The following is a 16,643-nucleotide window of genomic DNA, read 5'->3' as shown; positions in this document are numbered from 1 at the left end:
TTATGCAAACAGTGGATTCCAGCTTGTTAAACCATTAATCACAAACTTTGTTTCAATAGGGAAGGAAGAGAATCAGTATAAAAGGGGAAACAGGCTGGGTGCAGTGGCTCATGCCTGTAATCCTAATACTTCGTGAGGCTAAGGGGAGAGAATTGCTTGAGGCCAGAAGTACAAAACCAGCCTGGTCAACAAAGTGAGACCCCATCTCTACAAAAGAAAAAAACATGCGTGTAGTCCCAGCTACTCAGGAGCTGAGGAAGAGGATCAATCGTTTAGGCCCAGGAGTTTGGGACTGCCATTATCATCCCACCGTATTCCAGCCTAGGCAACAGAGTGAGAGCCTGTCAGAGGGGGGAGGGGAGGGGAAGGGAGGGGGACTAGAATAAAATAGAGGAACCAAGAACATTTGCTTAAATTATTGGTAACTTGGCTGTAAGCACTGCAAATACATGGAAATAATATGGTCCTAACAACACAATTGTTTTTGTAGGTTAATATATGTTTGATGAAATGACATAATATGTAACTTAAAATCTAAACAAACCAAATGTTGTATATTTATTAAACTGCACTTTTAAAAATAGCTAATACACAGAAACTCAAAAGACACACACAAATTTAAAAGACACAGAAAAGCTGAGCAACAAAATAAGCAGTGAGGGTAACAATATAATTCACAGACTAAAACAAATATCCATGAGTCTATACTACACATAACTATAAATAGAACAGATGGGAAAGCTCTACCTTACAGCAGAATTACAATTAATGAAAGTAGAAGGTTGGGGGGCGGTGGCTCACACCTATAATCCCAGCAGTCTGGGAGGCCAAGGTGGGTAAATTACGAGGTGAGGAGTTTGAGACAAGCCTGGCCAACATGGTGAAACCCCATCTCTACTAAAAATACAAAAATTAGCCCAGTGTGGTGGCGCACGCCTGTAATCCCAGCTACTCGGGAGGCCGAGGCAGGAGAATCACTTGAACCTGGGAGGCAGAGGTTGCAGTGAGCCGAGATTGCACCATTGCACTCCAGCCTGGGCGACAGTGTGAGACACCATCTCAAAAAAAAAGAAAAGAAAAAGAAAGTAGAAAGAATTGGGCAGACAGAAACCACCATAGTAGCAAACTCCACAATGCTAACCTTCATATAACATCATGGATGTTAAAAATAATAAACGACCTCTCCCTCTCCCTCCTCTCCCTCTCCCCACGGTCTCCCTCTGATGCTGAGCCGAAGCTGGACTGTACTGCTGCCATCTCGGCTCACTGCAACCTCCCTGCCTGATTCTCCTGCCTCAGCCTGCCGAGTGCCTGGGATTGCAGGCGTGCGCCGCCACGCCTGACTGGTTTTCGTATTTTTTTTGGTGGAGACGGGGTTTCACCATGTTGGCCAGGCTGGTCTCAATCTCCTGACCTTGGGATCCGCCCACCTCGGCCTCCCAAAGTGCTAGGATCACAGGCGTGAGCCACCGCGCCCGACTAATTTCTGTATTTTTAGTAGAGACGAGGTTTCACCATGTTGGCCAGGCTGGTCTCCAACTCCTGACCTCAAGTGATCCGCCTGCCTTGGCCTCCCAAAGTGCTAGGACTATAGGTGTGAGCCACTGTGCCCATCCAATAGTCCTGTTTCAATGTTAATTTCCTGATTTTGATAACTGATATTATTGAGATGTAAGATGTTAATATTAATTGAGAAAACTGGAGTATAAATTCTCTATCCTATTTTTTTGTTTAAGTATGACACTATTTCAAAATGAAAACTTAAAAATAAGAACATCTAAAAAAAAAAGATACATAAAAGCCTAATAAAAAGTCAGTTTTTCTTATCTTCCTACTACCCAGTTATCCTTCCCAGAGGCATCTACTGTTCCAGTCATAAAAACCACATATTTGAAAGTAATTTTGAACCATTACTTAAAACTTTTAAAGATATATTAAACTCAATGAATTTTTTAAAATTACAAATGCCCCAAAGTGAATTTATTAAAATTTGTGCTGACCAATTGTTTTCTATCTAGTATAATGTCAAAGATGCCTCTATGCTATTTGGCTTTAATTGTTTAAACAAAGTTTTGCTTTTTTTTTTTTTTTGTAACATGGCAAGGTTTCATCATGGGGTTTAAACAAAATTTCAAAATTTCAAGCAACTACTTTACATACATAAACCAATGTTTTGTATACTTAAATACATTCATAAGTATTAAGTGTTTTGTGGTGTCAAATCTGTTTCCTTCCTTTCCAGGATATTAATTTCATTTGGCCTCCAATTTAGGAAGGACTTGTTTCCAACATTAAGTTCAGAATTGGTTGTTTGGAATTCAAGTTCATTTTCCCATAGAAATCATATAATAAATGATAGTTAGATTCCCTGATTAGCTTAGAAAGGAACCAATTTAACCTATAATGTATATGAGTTATTCCAATATAACACATATAAATTCAAATCAAGCTCTCAATGATAAAAATGTTGCTATAGATAAAATATCTCCAGTGTCCCAACTTGAGAAAACAGTGACATATCTTCTTTCAGATGAGAGGCAGAGGTCATGCTGGAAAATCATTACATAACTCTACACTGTAGTCAATGTTGAAGACTGAAGAGTACAGGCCGAATTAAGGAGAGAGGGTTCATATGTGACTGTGTATATATATGGTACCTACAGGACTGTTTACATATGTTCATATACTCCTTCTCCCATATACTTCCTCACTCCATCACTATTAGGCTTGGACATATGACTCGCTTCAGGCAATGGAATCTAAGTAGAAATGTAAGCTGTATCAAAGATCACTTAGGTGAACTGGCTTGGTATCTTGTGCACCTGCCCTCAGCCTTGGAGAAAAAAACCACTGAGATTTATGACTTGTTTGTGATAGCCAAGTCTGGTTGATTTAGAAGTTTCTCCTCATCAAACTTCACTTGTAATGTCATCTGTATGGTAACTACACACCTTATAGCTCATCAACATGTACTAGAGTGAGGTCAGAAATGATGACAAAAGCAAGAAAGAGCACAAGTAGGCAATGCTGCAGTCTAAAGAATTTCAGGAAATGTTATCTCTTGGATGGATTTATTTAACAGCCTTCCTATTGCTCCCCACTCCTATCCCGCAATTTGGTCTTTGCATGGTAGTCAGACTAATTATTTAAAAACAGAAACCAGTTTATATATTTATGTTATACCCCTGTCTAATCATGAGGGGTTTTGTAGGCCATGGTATGGAATTTTGAGTTTCATGGTGAAAACAAAGAACTCTAGAAGTAATAAAAAATAAAAATGTAGACCATAACACAGTAGGGCCAGTTACCAGACTCAAGTAATTTTCCTAAATCTTAGTAAACCTTAAGTGAGCTACTGTAGGCCGGGTACAGTGGCTCAAATCTGTAATCCCAGCACCCTGAGAGGCTGCTGTGGGAGGACTGCTTGAGCTCAGCAGTTCAAGACTATTCTGGGCAACACAGTGAGACCACCTCTCTCTACATAAAATTGAAAAAAAAAAAAAAAATTGGGGCTGGGCACCGTGGCTCACGCCTGTAATCCCAGCACTTTGGGAGGCCAAAGTAGGCAGATCACGAGGTCAGGAGATCAAGACCATCCTGGCTAACACGGTGAAATCCCGTCTCTACTAAAAAATACAAAAAAATTAGCCAGGCATGGTGGCGGGCGCCTGTAGTCCCAGCGACTCAGGAGGCTGAGGCAGGAGAATGGCGTGAACCCAGGAGGCAGAGCTTGCAGTGAGCTGAGATTGCGCCACTGCACTCCAGCCTGGGCGACAGAGAGAGACCCCGTCTCAAAAAAACAAAAAAAATTAGCCAGACATGGTGACATGTGCCTGTAGTGCCAGCTACTCAGGAGGCTGAGGTGGGAGGACTGCTTGAGCCTGGGAGGTTGAGGCTGCAGTAAGCCGTGATTGCGCCACTGCACTCCAGCCTGGATGACAGAGCAAGACCCTGTCTCAAAACCAAACAAACAAAAAACCTACGTAACTGTATGTACAAGAATAAAGAAAAGGGAAAATATGTACATAAAATCATATCATAAGTACAAGTTGGAATGGAAAAAATTGGTACTAAATTTTGAAATATCTTGATTGACATCTAAAAAATGCAGAGTAAGATTGTTCAAAGCAATCGAATTTAAAAATTCAGATACAGATACTATACATATATGAAAATTAGCAAAAAGTTAAAAAATTTTAAACAGGCAAATATGACATACACATAAAAAAACCCATAAAATTAGCATTAAGACTTACCGTAACAGGAGTTCTTTGGGAAGTTTTTTATTGATTACAGCTTCATCACTATTTGAGAACATCTGCAAAAACAAAATCATAGTGTCAAGTGTTACTTAACATTTTATTACAGAATGTTCAACTCAATAGTTTAGAGGCAATTCTCTCAGGAAAGAGGTAAAAAAATATAGTGGGCATCATAAACCAAAGTCATAATTTTGGAAACTCTTTAAGATGAAAAAGATCTTCGAGGCATTTAATTCATTCCGTCTCCAAAGAAAAACAAGAGCAGTCAGAAGGATATGTTACGTGCCAGATACTGTTTCAGATGTTTTCACATATTAATGGTTTTAATCTTCATACCATCCCTATTATCTTCACTTTATAGATAGGAAGCTTGGTTACCAAAGGTCTACTGCTCAGAGTCCGGGCGCAGCAACTCACACTTGTAATTCCAGCACTTTCAGAGGCTGAGGCAAGCGGATCGCTTGAGCTCAGGAGTTCAAGACCAGCCCAGGCAACATGGCGAAACTCTTTTTTTTTTTTTTTTTGAGACAGAATCTTGCTCTGCTGCCCAGTCTGGAGTGCAGTGGCATGATCTCAGCTCACTGCAACCTCCACTTCCCAGGTTCAAGCGATTCTCCTGCTTCAGTCTCCTGGGTAGCTGAGGTTACAGGTGCATGCCACCATGCCCGGCTAATTTTTGTTTGTTTGTTTTTGAGACAGAGTCTCACTCTGTCGCCCAGGCTGGAGTGCAGTGGTGCGATCTTGGCTCACCGCAACCTCTGCCACCTAGGTTCAAGCAATTCTCCTGCCTCAGCCTCCCAAGTAGCTGGGATTACAGGTCCCTGCCACGGTGCCCAGCTAATTTTTGTATTTTTAGTAGAGATGGAGTTTCACCAACTTGGTCAGGCTGGTCTTGAACTCCTGACCTCGTGATCCACCCGCCTTGGCCTCCCAAAGTGCTGGGATTGCAGGCATGAGCCACCGTACCTGGCCAACATGGCGAAACTCTGTCTCTACCAAAAAACACAAAAAATGAACCAGGCGTGGTGGTGTGCATCTGTGGTCCTAGCTACGTGGGAGGCTGAGGTGGGAGGACTGCCTCAGTCAGGGAAGTGGAGGTTGCAGTGAGCTGAGATCACACCACTGCACTCCAGCCTCAGCGAGACAGTGAGAACCCCTCTCCAAAAAAAAAAAAAAAAGGTTTACTGCTCAGCTCACACCACTATGGAGTGACTATTTTAATATGCCATTAAGAGAAGATGACTCCCCAAACTTGGCTCACATTTACTTGTTCAAGGAGATGTTCGGAAATCTGGAATAGAAAATATTCACTTTTGGCCAGGCACAGTGGCTCACACTTGTAATCCCAGCACTTTGGCAGGCTGAGGTGGGTGGATCACCTGAGGTGAGGAGTCCGAGACCAGCCTGGCCAACATGGCGAAACCCCATCTCTACTAAAAATACAAAAAAAAGTACCCGGGTGTGGTGGCACACACCTGTAGTACCAGCTACTCAGAAGACTGAGGCATGAGAATCACTTGAACCCCAGGCTGCAGAGCTTGCAGTGAGCCAAGATGGCGCCCCTACACCCCAGCCTGGGTGACACAGCAATACTCTATCTCAATAAAAATAAAAATTAAAAAAGGAAAATATTCTCTTTCATGTTTATATATTGTGCAGAAAACCAACAGTGCTTCATAACTGCCACCATAGCATTCTTGAAGCACTCAAGTGATCATTTAACAAATTAATCAAATTACTCACAACGGATACTTTTAACGAGAGCCACCATTTTCGCCACAAAGGAGATCATGACTGTAAGCTTATCTAGCAAGCTATGTAAAAAACCAAATACCATACACAATCAAAAGACCAGTAAAAATGGCACATACACATGTGACCAAAGCTGAGAGAAATACGTTCCGTCGCTGCTATTAAGTATTGCAGAAATTCCTCTTAAGGTCATGCAATAAACATTACTGAATACCCTATCAGGCACTTTTCTAGACAATGGGATAAAAAAAGACACGATCTCTATCCTTAAGGAGCTCTTGCACTACAATGAAGAAAACAGAAGAAAGCAAATAATTTACTAATTACTAGAGACAGATGACAAGAGATGTAAGAGAGAACAAAGAATGGCACAACTAATTCTACCCGGAGGTGTATCTAAATTGAGCTTAAAAGAAGGCCAAAAATTAGCTGGGAAAAAAAGATAACAATATGTACAAAATAATGGAGTCATACATGAAGATCCTGGTATCTCATGGAGATTCAAAGTAGAGGTAATGAAGAGAAAGCAGAAATGGTAGGGAAGTCACAGATAAAATGCACTGCCCCTCAATTTCATTTAAAGAATAATTTTAACAATTTTTTTTTTTGAGAGAGTTTTGCTCTATTGCCCAAGCTGGAGTGCAATAGCGCAATCTCAGATCACTGCAACCTCCACCTCCCGGGTTCAAGCGATTCTCCTGCCTCAGCCTCCTGAGTAGCTGGGATTATGGGCGCCTGCCACCACACTTGGCTGATTTTTGTATTTTTAGTAGAGACAGGGTTTCACCATGTTGGCCAGGCTGGTCTCAAACTCCTGAGCTCAACGGATCCTCCCAACTCAGTGTCCCAAAGTGCTAAGATTACAGGTGTGAGCTACCACGCCTGGCCTAAATATTTTCTGATTACAATAACCTACGTTCCAGATAAATGGAAAGCCCTGTGAGGGCAGGGAGCATGCCTGTTATGTTTGGCATAATTTTAGGGTTGTGCACAGAGCCTGCTACATGGTAGGAAATCAATAAATCTACCTCTGGGCAACATGGTGAAATCCTGTCTCTACAAAAAACACAAAAATTAACCAGGCATTGGCTGGGAGTGGTAGCTCATGCCTGTAAGCCCAGCACTTTGGGAGGCCAAGGTGGGAGGATGGCTTGAGCTCAGGAGTTCAAGACCAGCCTGGGCAATATAGTGAGATCTCATCTTGAAAAAAGATGTAAAAAGATTTATAAATAATAAATCAGATGTGATGGTGTACACCTATAGTCCCAGCTATTTGGTGGGGGGGGTGCTGGGGTGGGAGGATCACTTGTGCCCAGGAAGTCAAGGATGCAGTGGAGCATGTTCACACCACTGCACTCCAGACTGGGCGACAGAGTGAGATCCTGTCTCAAAAAATAATAATCATCATCATAATGAATGGTTTATTAAATGGATGGTGGGGCTACACCATGAAGGAAACCTGTATACAGTTTAGAAATGTGAAACACCACCACAGGGAAGAGAATCCTAAAGACACCGAACTCTGGACTAGTAGGAAGGAAATAAAGTTAGGAATCTATTAAAATTATGGTCCAAGTAAAAGATGACGCAGTTCTCTGTAAGATTAACAGGGACAGTGAAATGAAAAGAAACTGGAACAAAGATTGTTAAAAAAGCAACAATACTTAGTAACAAAAAGTTGAATCATTTAGCAGGTTTCAGTGCAACAAACAGACTACTAGAAATGCTAATGACTGACAATTACTTTTTTTTTTTAATTATACTTTAAGTTCTAGGGTACATGTGCACAACGTGCAGGTTTATTACATATGTATACATGTGCCATGTTGGTGTGCTGCACCCGTTAACTCGTCATTTACATTAGGTATATCTCCTAATGCTATCTCTCCCCCATCCCCACACCCCACAACAGGTCCCGGTGTGTGATGTTCCCCACCCTGTGTCCAAGTGTTCTCATTGTTCAATTCCCATCTATGAGTGAGAACATGTGGTGTTTGGTTTTCTGTCCTTGCAAGTTTGCTCGGAATGATGGTTTCCAGCTTCATCCATGTCCCTACAAAGGACATGAACTCATCCTTTTTTATGGCTGCATAGTATTCCATGGTGTGTATGTGCCACATTTTCTTAATCCAGTCTGTCATTGATGGACGTTTGGGTTGGTTCCAAGTCCTTGCTATTGTGAATAGTGCTGCAATAAACATACATGTGCATGTGTCTTTATAGCAGCATGATTTATAATCCTTTGGGTATATACCCAGTAATGGGATCGCTGGGTCAAATGGTTATTTCTAGTTGTAGATCCTTGAGGAATCGCCACACTGTCTTCCACAATGGTTGAACTAGTTTACAGTCCCCCCAACAGTGTAAAAGTGTTTCTATTTCTCCACACCCTCTCCAGCACCTGTTGCTTCCTGACTTTTTAATGATCGCCATTCTAACTGGTGTGAGATGGTTATCTCATTATGGTTTTGATTTGCATTTCTCTGATGGCCAGTGATGATGAGCATTTTTTCATGTGTCTGTTGGCTGCATAAATGTCTTCTTTTGAGAAGTGTCTGTTCATATCCTTTGCCCACTTTTTGATGGGGTTGTTTGATTTTCTTGCAAATTTGTTTAAGTTCTTTGTAGATTCTGGATATAAGTCCTTTGTCAGATGGGAAGATTGTAAAAATTTTCTCCCATTCTGTAGGTTGCCTGTTTACTCTGATGGCAGTTTCTTTTGCTGTGCAGAAGCTCTTTAATTAGATGCCATTGGTCAATTTTGGCTTTTGTTGCCATTGCTTTTGGTGTTTTAGTCATGAAGTCCTTGCCCACCCCTATGTTCTGAATGGTATTGCTTAGGTTTTCTTCTAGGGTTTTTTATGGTTTTAGGTCTAACATTTAAGTCTTTAATCCATCTTGAATTAATTTTTGTATAAGGTGTAAGGAAGGGATCCAGTTTCAGCTTTCTACATATGGCAAGCCAGTTTTCCAAGCCCCATCTATTAAATAGGGAATCCTTTCTCCATTTCTTGATTTTGTCAGGTTTGACAATTACATTTTTTAGAAAAAAAAAAAAAATCCAATCCCTCCTCAGAAGGCAGTCTTTCAAAACTAAACCATTACATTTCTCTCTAAACAAGGTTGGGTTCGTCTTTTTTTTTTTTTTTTTTTTTGGTAGAGAGAGAGTCTCGCAGGGCACATGTTCTCAGGATCTCCTGAGGGCTGTGTCACACACATACAAAAGATGACGTCTCGGCTGAGCGCGGTGGCTCATGCCTGTAATCCCAGCACTTTGGGAGTCCAAGGTGGGTGGATCACGAGGTCAAGAGATGGAGACCATCCTCGCCAACATGGTGAAACCCAGTCTCTACTAAAAATACAAAAATTAGCTGGGCATGGTGACGCACACCTGTAGTTCCAGCTACTCGGGAGGCTGAGGCAGGAGAATCCCTTGAACCTGGGAGCGGAGGTTGCAGTGAGCCGAGATCATGCTACTGCAGTCCAGCCTGGCGACAGAACGAGACTCCGTCTCAAAAAAAAAAAAAAAAAAAAAAGATGGAGTCTCAGTATGTTGACCAGGCTGGTCTGAAACTCCTGGCCTCAAGCGATCTTCCTGCCTCAGCCTTCCAAAGTGTTGGGATTACATTTGTGAGCCACTGTGCCCAGTCAGGTTCTTCTAATGTTCTTAAATAACATGCTTTCAAAGATACTATGTCACTATGGTCATCATTCTCCAGATGCACTCATAGGCAGTAACTCACAAAGTTGTAATGTGTTTACATGTTCTTACTTTTGAGACAAGGTCTCACTCTGTTGCCCAGGTTGGAGTACAGTGGTCCTATCATAGATCACTGCAGCCTTGACCTCCGGACTCAAACAATGCTCCCCCTTTGGCCTCCTGAGTAGCTAGGACTACAGAAACGTGTTACCACACCTGACTAATTTTTGTATCTATTGTAGAGATGGGGGTCTCACTATGTTGCCCAAGCTAGTCTTGAATGCCTGAGCTCAACAGATCCTCCTGCCTCAGCCTCTCAAATTGCTGGGATTAGGCCGGGCACAGCAGTTCATGCCTGTAATCCCAGCACTTTGGGAGGCTGAGGCGGGCAGATCACTTGAGGTCATGAGTTTGAAACCATCCTGGCCAACATGATGAAACCCCGTCTCTACTAAAAATACACAAATTAGCCAGGCATGGTGGCAGGCACCTGTAATCCCAGCTACTTGGGAGGCTGAAGCAGGAGAATCATTTGAACCCGGGAGACAGAGGTTGCAGTGGGCTGAGATCATGCCACTGCACTCCAGCCTGGGGAACAGAGCGGGACTCCGTCTCAAAATAAATAAGCAAATAAATAAAAATCGAGCCACCATACTCCAGCCTGGGCAACAGAGCAAGATTCCATCTCAAAAAAAAAAAAAAAAAAAAAAAAGGCTGGGATTACAGGTATTAAGTCACCATGCCTGGCCAGAATTTTCCATAGTGGTGTCATGTCAGCACTCAAAATCTTTCAGATTTTGGGCTGAGCAAGGTGACTCATGCCTATAATCCCGGCACCTTGGGAGGTTGAGGCAGGAGGATAGCTTGAGCCCAAGAGGTCAAGGATGCAGCAAGCAGTGTTTACACCACTGTACTCCAGCCTGGTAAAACAGTGAGACCCCACCTCTGGAAAAAAAAAATAAGAAAATTCCACACCTGACCTCTTGTGATAAGTCACAGTCAAGATGCAGTCAAGGCCAGGCGTAGTGGCTCACGCCTGTAATCCCAGCACTTTGGGAGGCTGAGGCAGGCAGATCACGAGGTCAGGAGATCGAGACCATCCTAGCTAACACGGTGAAACCCCATCTCTACTAAAAATACAAAAAATTAGCCGGGCATGGTGGCTGGCGCTTGTAGTCCCAGCTACTCAGGAGGCTGAGGCAGGAGAATGGCATGAACCCGGGAGGCGGAGCTTGCAGTGAGCAGAGATCGCGCCACTGCACTCCAGCCTGGGCTAAAGAGCGAGACTCCGTCTCAAAAAAAAAAAAAAAAAGATGCAGTCAAAACTTTGTTTCATGCCCAAAAAATTATTTAAAATATTCTATCAAACACTCAATCTACTAGAACTATGTCCAACCCAAATCCACAAAAAGTAAAACTTAATCATTTTAATTTTAGAAAACAAAGTATTAAATGCCACATCTCACCTAATAAGGCACTATGTTCACTTCAATATACATAATAATGGAAAATAACAAAAAAACACATTATATGTTGTTCACATGACTTCTACAATTTCACATATAAAAACAAAGAAGCACCAGGCACGGTAGCTCACGCCTGTAACTTTGGGAGGCCAAGGCGGGCTGATCACCTGAGGCCGGGAGATCGAGACCAGCTGACCAACATGGAGAAACCCCATCTCTACTAAAAATACAAAATTAGCCAGGCATGGTGTTGCATGCCTATAATCCCAGCTACCTGGGAGGCAGAGGCAGGAGAATCGCTTGAACCTGGAAGGCAGAGGTTGCAGTGAGCTGAGATTGTGCCATGGCACTCCAGCCTGGGCGACAGAGCTAGACTCCTTCTCGAAAACAAAAACAAAAACAAAAAAAGAAGCAGAAAAAAAAAAAAAAAAACATAGCTAACTTCCTCCCTTGCTTTGGTCTATATAAACTGAGAATGCTGCTGCCTCTGTAGGAGCATTAAAGTGAAGGGAAAAAGAAACAGCACCCTGGAACCATTTGGGAAATGCCATTATGTGTAAGACATCTGTCCAGATTTATATTTCCCTCCCCTTTCTTCTGCACATAAGTCTCCTAACTCCAGGTTTGTAAGAAAGAACCAGATTAGTGGTTAAGAACGGATGGTCCCCTGAGCAGGAGTATCAGCATCAACCCGGAACTTACAAGAATTGAAAATTCTCAGGATTTTCCCTAGACCTGTAGAATCAAAGACTGAGGGTAGGTGGGCAGGAGAGAAAATGGTGGGGCAATCTCTATTTTAACAAGACCTCTATGTGATACTGATGTACCCTAAAGTTTAAGAACCAATAGGTCAGATGAAGTAGATTCAGGATCTCAGGAAAAAATAACACATAACCAGAATATTATTACTTGAAGTGACACAGCAATAGACATTAGAAAATAATCCTAAAGCCAAGCATAGTGGCTCACACCTGTAATCCCAGCACTTTGGGAGGCTGAGGTGGGTGGATCACATGAGGTCAGGAGTTCGAGATCAGCCTGGCTAACATGGTGAAACCCCATCTCTACTAAAAATACAAAAAATTAGCAGGGCATGGTGGTGTGCACCTGTAATCCCAGCTACTCGGGAGGCTGAGGCAGGAGAATTGCTCGAAACCGGGAGGGGGAGGTTGCAGTGAGCTGAGATCACACCATTGCACTCCAGCTTGGGCAACAAGAGGGAAACTCTGTCTCACCAAAAAAAAAAAAAAAAAAAGAATCCTAAAAGTAGACACAATAACACTAGATGTTTTCTAGGAAACCCAAATGGTTCCTGCTCCTGTTCATGCTATTGTTTATAAAACAAATATTTCATAAAAGCAATAGAATATGTGTTTTAGGTATTTTACTATTTTATATTTCAGTTGAATCCAAACTCTAGGTTTCTCATTCAAAAATATAAAAGGAGTCAAAACAATTTAGATCAAGGCTATAACAAATTACAACAATCTTGTGAAGGATTTTCAATATAACAGTTGTAGAGGAAATAACTATTCAAATGTTTAACATTCTTAGGTAATTCTCTGGTTTTATATTAACACAGGAAGTATCATGATATATTTCTGTAATCTATAAACAATTACAAGGAAGTAATCAGCAGAAAAACATGGGAGCAACTAGATTCTTCTCTTCTTATTGTTTCAAAGGACAATATCACCTAAACATGCAAGCAGACACTGTGATAGCCATGACTTCTAGGGGTAGAATGTTCTTAAATATATTGGTTTTTAAAAAGCTAAGCAACTTGGTTTATATACAATAATATACTGTTGGTTTGTATAAAATTATAATTGTTTTTCTATAACGTACATAGCTGAGGAAACAACTTTGAAGGCCCTTGTACCAATGTAGAATTATATCATCTAATAGAGTTCGTGAATATTAAGCAGCTTGTGTGTGTGTGCACGCGCGTGCACGCTATTACTTTTGCCTTTTCTATCAGTTTCTAAATCTCAGTTTGACACATTTGAGGGATCTGTTTACTAACATAATACATTTATTTAAATGCTTAATAAATAAACAGGACCCAAGAAACCACTTCAGGAGGCTCTAAAACCAGAGGTTGGGTGGAAAAGGGCCGACAGGTTGAACAAAGAAACTAGGAAAGAGCCAGGCACAGTGGTGTGTGCCGGTAGTTCCAGCTACTTGGTAGGCTGAAGGGGAGTATCGCTTGATCCCAGGAGTTCAAGTCTGGCCTGGGCAAGATCGCGAGACCCCATGTCTGAAAAAATAAATACATTAAAAAAAATAGGAAAGAAATGGCCATGCACAGTGGCTCACAACTGTAATCCCAGCACTTTCGGAGGCTGAGGCAGGCAGATCACTTGAGCTCAGGAGTTGACCAGACTGGCCAACATGGTGAAACCCCATCTCTACTAAAAAATACAAAAATCAGCCGGGTGTGGTAGCGTGCACCTGTAGTCCCAACTACTTGGGAGGCTGAGGCATGAGAATTGCTTAAACCCAGGAGGCGGAGGTTGCAGTGAGCCGAGATCAGGCTACTGCACTCCAGCCTGGGCAACAGAGTGAAACTCTGTCTGGGGGGAAAAAAAAAAAAAAGAAAAAGAAAAAAAAGGAAAGAAAGAAATACTTGTTCAACAGTGACCCCTATTGTTTAAATTAAATCTACTAAGTACTAAACAGGAAATTAAAAGCTCTGACCTATATTATTTAAGCTTTATAGATTATATACAGAATTCCCAATTCTTAGCTAGCACCTGGCTGTGTGGAAAGAAAGACTATTTCTCTCGCAGCTAGGCAGGATTCAGTAACTAAGTTTTGACCAGTAGGTTGTAAGAAAAAGTGCCATGTACATTTTCAGGAGAGTACTTAAAGAGAGAGGGTATGTCCTTTTTCTTTACCCCTTTCTCAATTCTGCTGCTTAGAATAGGATTAGGATGCCTGGAACTCCATCTTGTATCATGAAGTTGAAGGCCACCGTTTTAAAGACAAGCAGAAAACTAGAAAAGGTCTGCAGATGATTGCAGGGATACCATGCCAGTAAAAACTGTCTACATCTGGACTTTATGAGAGAAAATAAACGTAAATACTTAAGCCACTTTTAATTTGGGTCTCTGACATATGCAGCTAAACTCAGTAATACATAGGCAGCTAAACCTACTAAAACATATGCAGCTAAACTTATTAAAACTTACTAAACTTACTAAGTACCTCCTTATCAGTGGTTTTCCTTTCTACGGTCCATGGTCAGCCACAGTCTGAAAACAGGTTAGTAAAAGAGACCATTCACACAACTTTATTCCAGTATACTGTTATAATTGTTCTATTTTATTAGTTATTTTTGTTAATCTCTTTCTGTGCCTAATTTATAAATCATACCTTATCATAGGTATATAAATATAGAAAAAATCATAGTATATATAGGGTTCTGTACTATATGCAATTTTAGGCTTCCACCAGGGGTCTTGGAACATATTCCCCATGGATAAGGGAGACTACTACACCTTATTTATTTATTTATTTATTTATTTTATTTTATTTTTTTTTTTGAGACAGAGTCTCACTCTGTCGCCAGGCTGGAGTGCAGTGGCACAATCTTGGCTCACTGCAACCTCCACCTCCCAGGTTCAAGCGATTGTCCTGCCTCAGCCTCCCAAGTAGCTGGGATTACAGACACGCGCCACCACGCCCAGCTAATTTTTGTATTTTTAGTAGAGATGGGGTTTCATCATATTGGCCAGGATGGTCTCGACCTCTTGACCTTGTCATGATCCGCCCACCTTGGCCTCCCAAAGTGCTGGGGTTACAAGAGTGAGCCACCACACCCAGCCTATTTTTATCTTAAAAATGTTTCGTTTTTCAAGATGAAGAGTTCTGAAGATTGCCTGTACAACACTGTGAATGTACTTAACACTACTGAACTGTGTAATGTACATTTAAAAACAGTTAAGATGGTAAATATTACATTACATGTATTTTACCACAGAAATTTTAAAGGTACAAGTATTTTCACATTCTGGCATCTGTGAAATCAGGATTCATCTCACAATTAAAAATCAAAAGCATCTGTGTATAAAATAAAGTTGCAGTTTATAATTCATGGCATCTTTTGTTTAATGATATACAGTGAAGTCTAACAACGGGGAAAACAAATAAGATAGTATCCCTGAGGACCATTTGCTTCTCCTCAAACAAGCTCTTGCTTTTTTGTTCATGCTATTTTCTTTAGAGTACCTGTGCAATGAAATCTGCCTACTCTGTCAATACAAAGAGATTAATGTCCATCGCACTTACTACCCATTCCATGTCTTTCTCAATCTCGTTAACTGGATGTGACTGTTCCTTCTCCTATGAAACCTCAAAGCATCCCAAAGCTCAGAATACCAGTCCTACGTTGGTGTTACCAGACTATAAGCTCTGAGAGGAAAGGGACCTTGTCTGTTTTGTCACCACAGTATAGTCAGCAACCCACAGCTAAACTAGTGCCTAGGAATCACTGAATCAATGAATGTTATTTATACGTTAGGAATCTGGAAGTACTCTAATCCCTCCCCTCTTTTTGACTGTAAATTCCCAGCAGCCTTTTGTGGCTTTTTCACTATGTATCTCTATAGCAGACTGTCTTGCAAAAAATGCAATAAAAATATTTAATAAATTGAATGTCACCCATTTAGCAAATAAGATATGAATGATATCAGCACAGCAATAGACAGACTGAATTATACTACAACAAATAAAATAACAATTAAAATAGTTGAAAAAACAAAAGTTTGGAAATCCAGGTTACAGCCCACTTATTTCAAGGGATGTTCACCACATAAAATTTCTTGTTTTTTTTTGTTTGTTTGTTTTTGAGACAGAGTTTTGCTCTTGTTGTCCAGGCTAGAGTGCAATGGCACAATCTCAGCTCACTAGAACCTCTGCCTCCCTGGTTCAAGTGATTCTCCTGCCTCAGCCTCCCAAGTAGCTGGGATTACAGGCATGTGCCACCATGCCCAGCTAATTTTTTATTTTTAGTAGAGGCGGCATTTCACCATGTTGGTCAGGCTGGTCTCTTAACTCCTGACCTCAAGTGATCCACCCGCCTCAGCCTCCCAAAGTGCTGGGATTACAGGTGTGAGCCACCACGCCCGGCCTAAAATTTCTTGATTAAAAACACTATGGCCACGCCTGTAATCCCAGCACTTTGGGAGGCTGAGGTGGGTGGACTGTTTGAGCCCCTAAGGTTGAGAACAGCCTCCCAAAGTGCTGGGATTGCAGGCATGAGCCACGACACCTGGCCTTCTTCATATATTTTAAATAGCCCTTTATATAAATGATTTGATTATTTGATTTGCAAATACTTTCTCCCATGTCACCCAGACTGTGTTTTCTACTTCTTAATGGTGTCTTCTGACACACTACTGTTTTTAATTTTGATAAATTGCAATTTTTTTCTTGATGTATCATGCTTTTGATGTCTTA

General features: G+C 41.3%; 1 protein-coding gene across 8 annotated transcripts in view; it reads right to left on the bottom strand.

The window, feature by feature from the left end:
• FBXL20 (F-box and leucine rich repeat protein 20) overlaps positions 1 to 16,643 on the bottom strand; it is a 125,790-nt gene that overhangs the window by 62,805 nt on the left and 46,342 nt on the right. For all 8 annotated transcript variants that reach the window (XM_009432282.4, XM_009432278.5, XM_009432281.5 and 5 more), the window contains exon 2: positions 4,257 to 4,318. In XM_009432282.4, coding sequence (XP_009430557.1) covers positions 4,257 to 4,318 — 62 coding nt within the window. The remainder of the gene's footprint in view (positions 1 to 4,256; positions 4,319 to 16,643) is intronic.

The sequence above is a fragment of the Pan troglodytes genome, chromosome 19 (assembly GCF_028858775.2).
Source record: "Pan troglodytes isolate AG18354 chromosome 19, NHGRI_mPanTro3-v2.0_pri, whole genome shotgun sequence".
Classification (NCBI taxonomy): domain Eukaryota; kingdom Metazoa; phylum Chordata; class Mammalia; order Primates; family Hominidae; genus Pan; species Pan troglodytes.
Note: the sequence above shows the minus strand (reverse complement) of the source record. Positions and strands in the feature narration are given on the sequence as shown.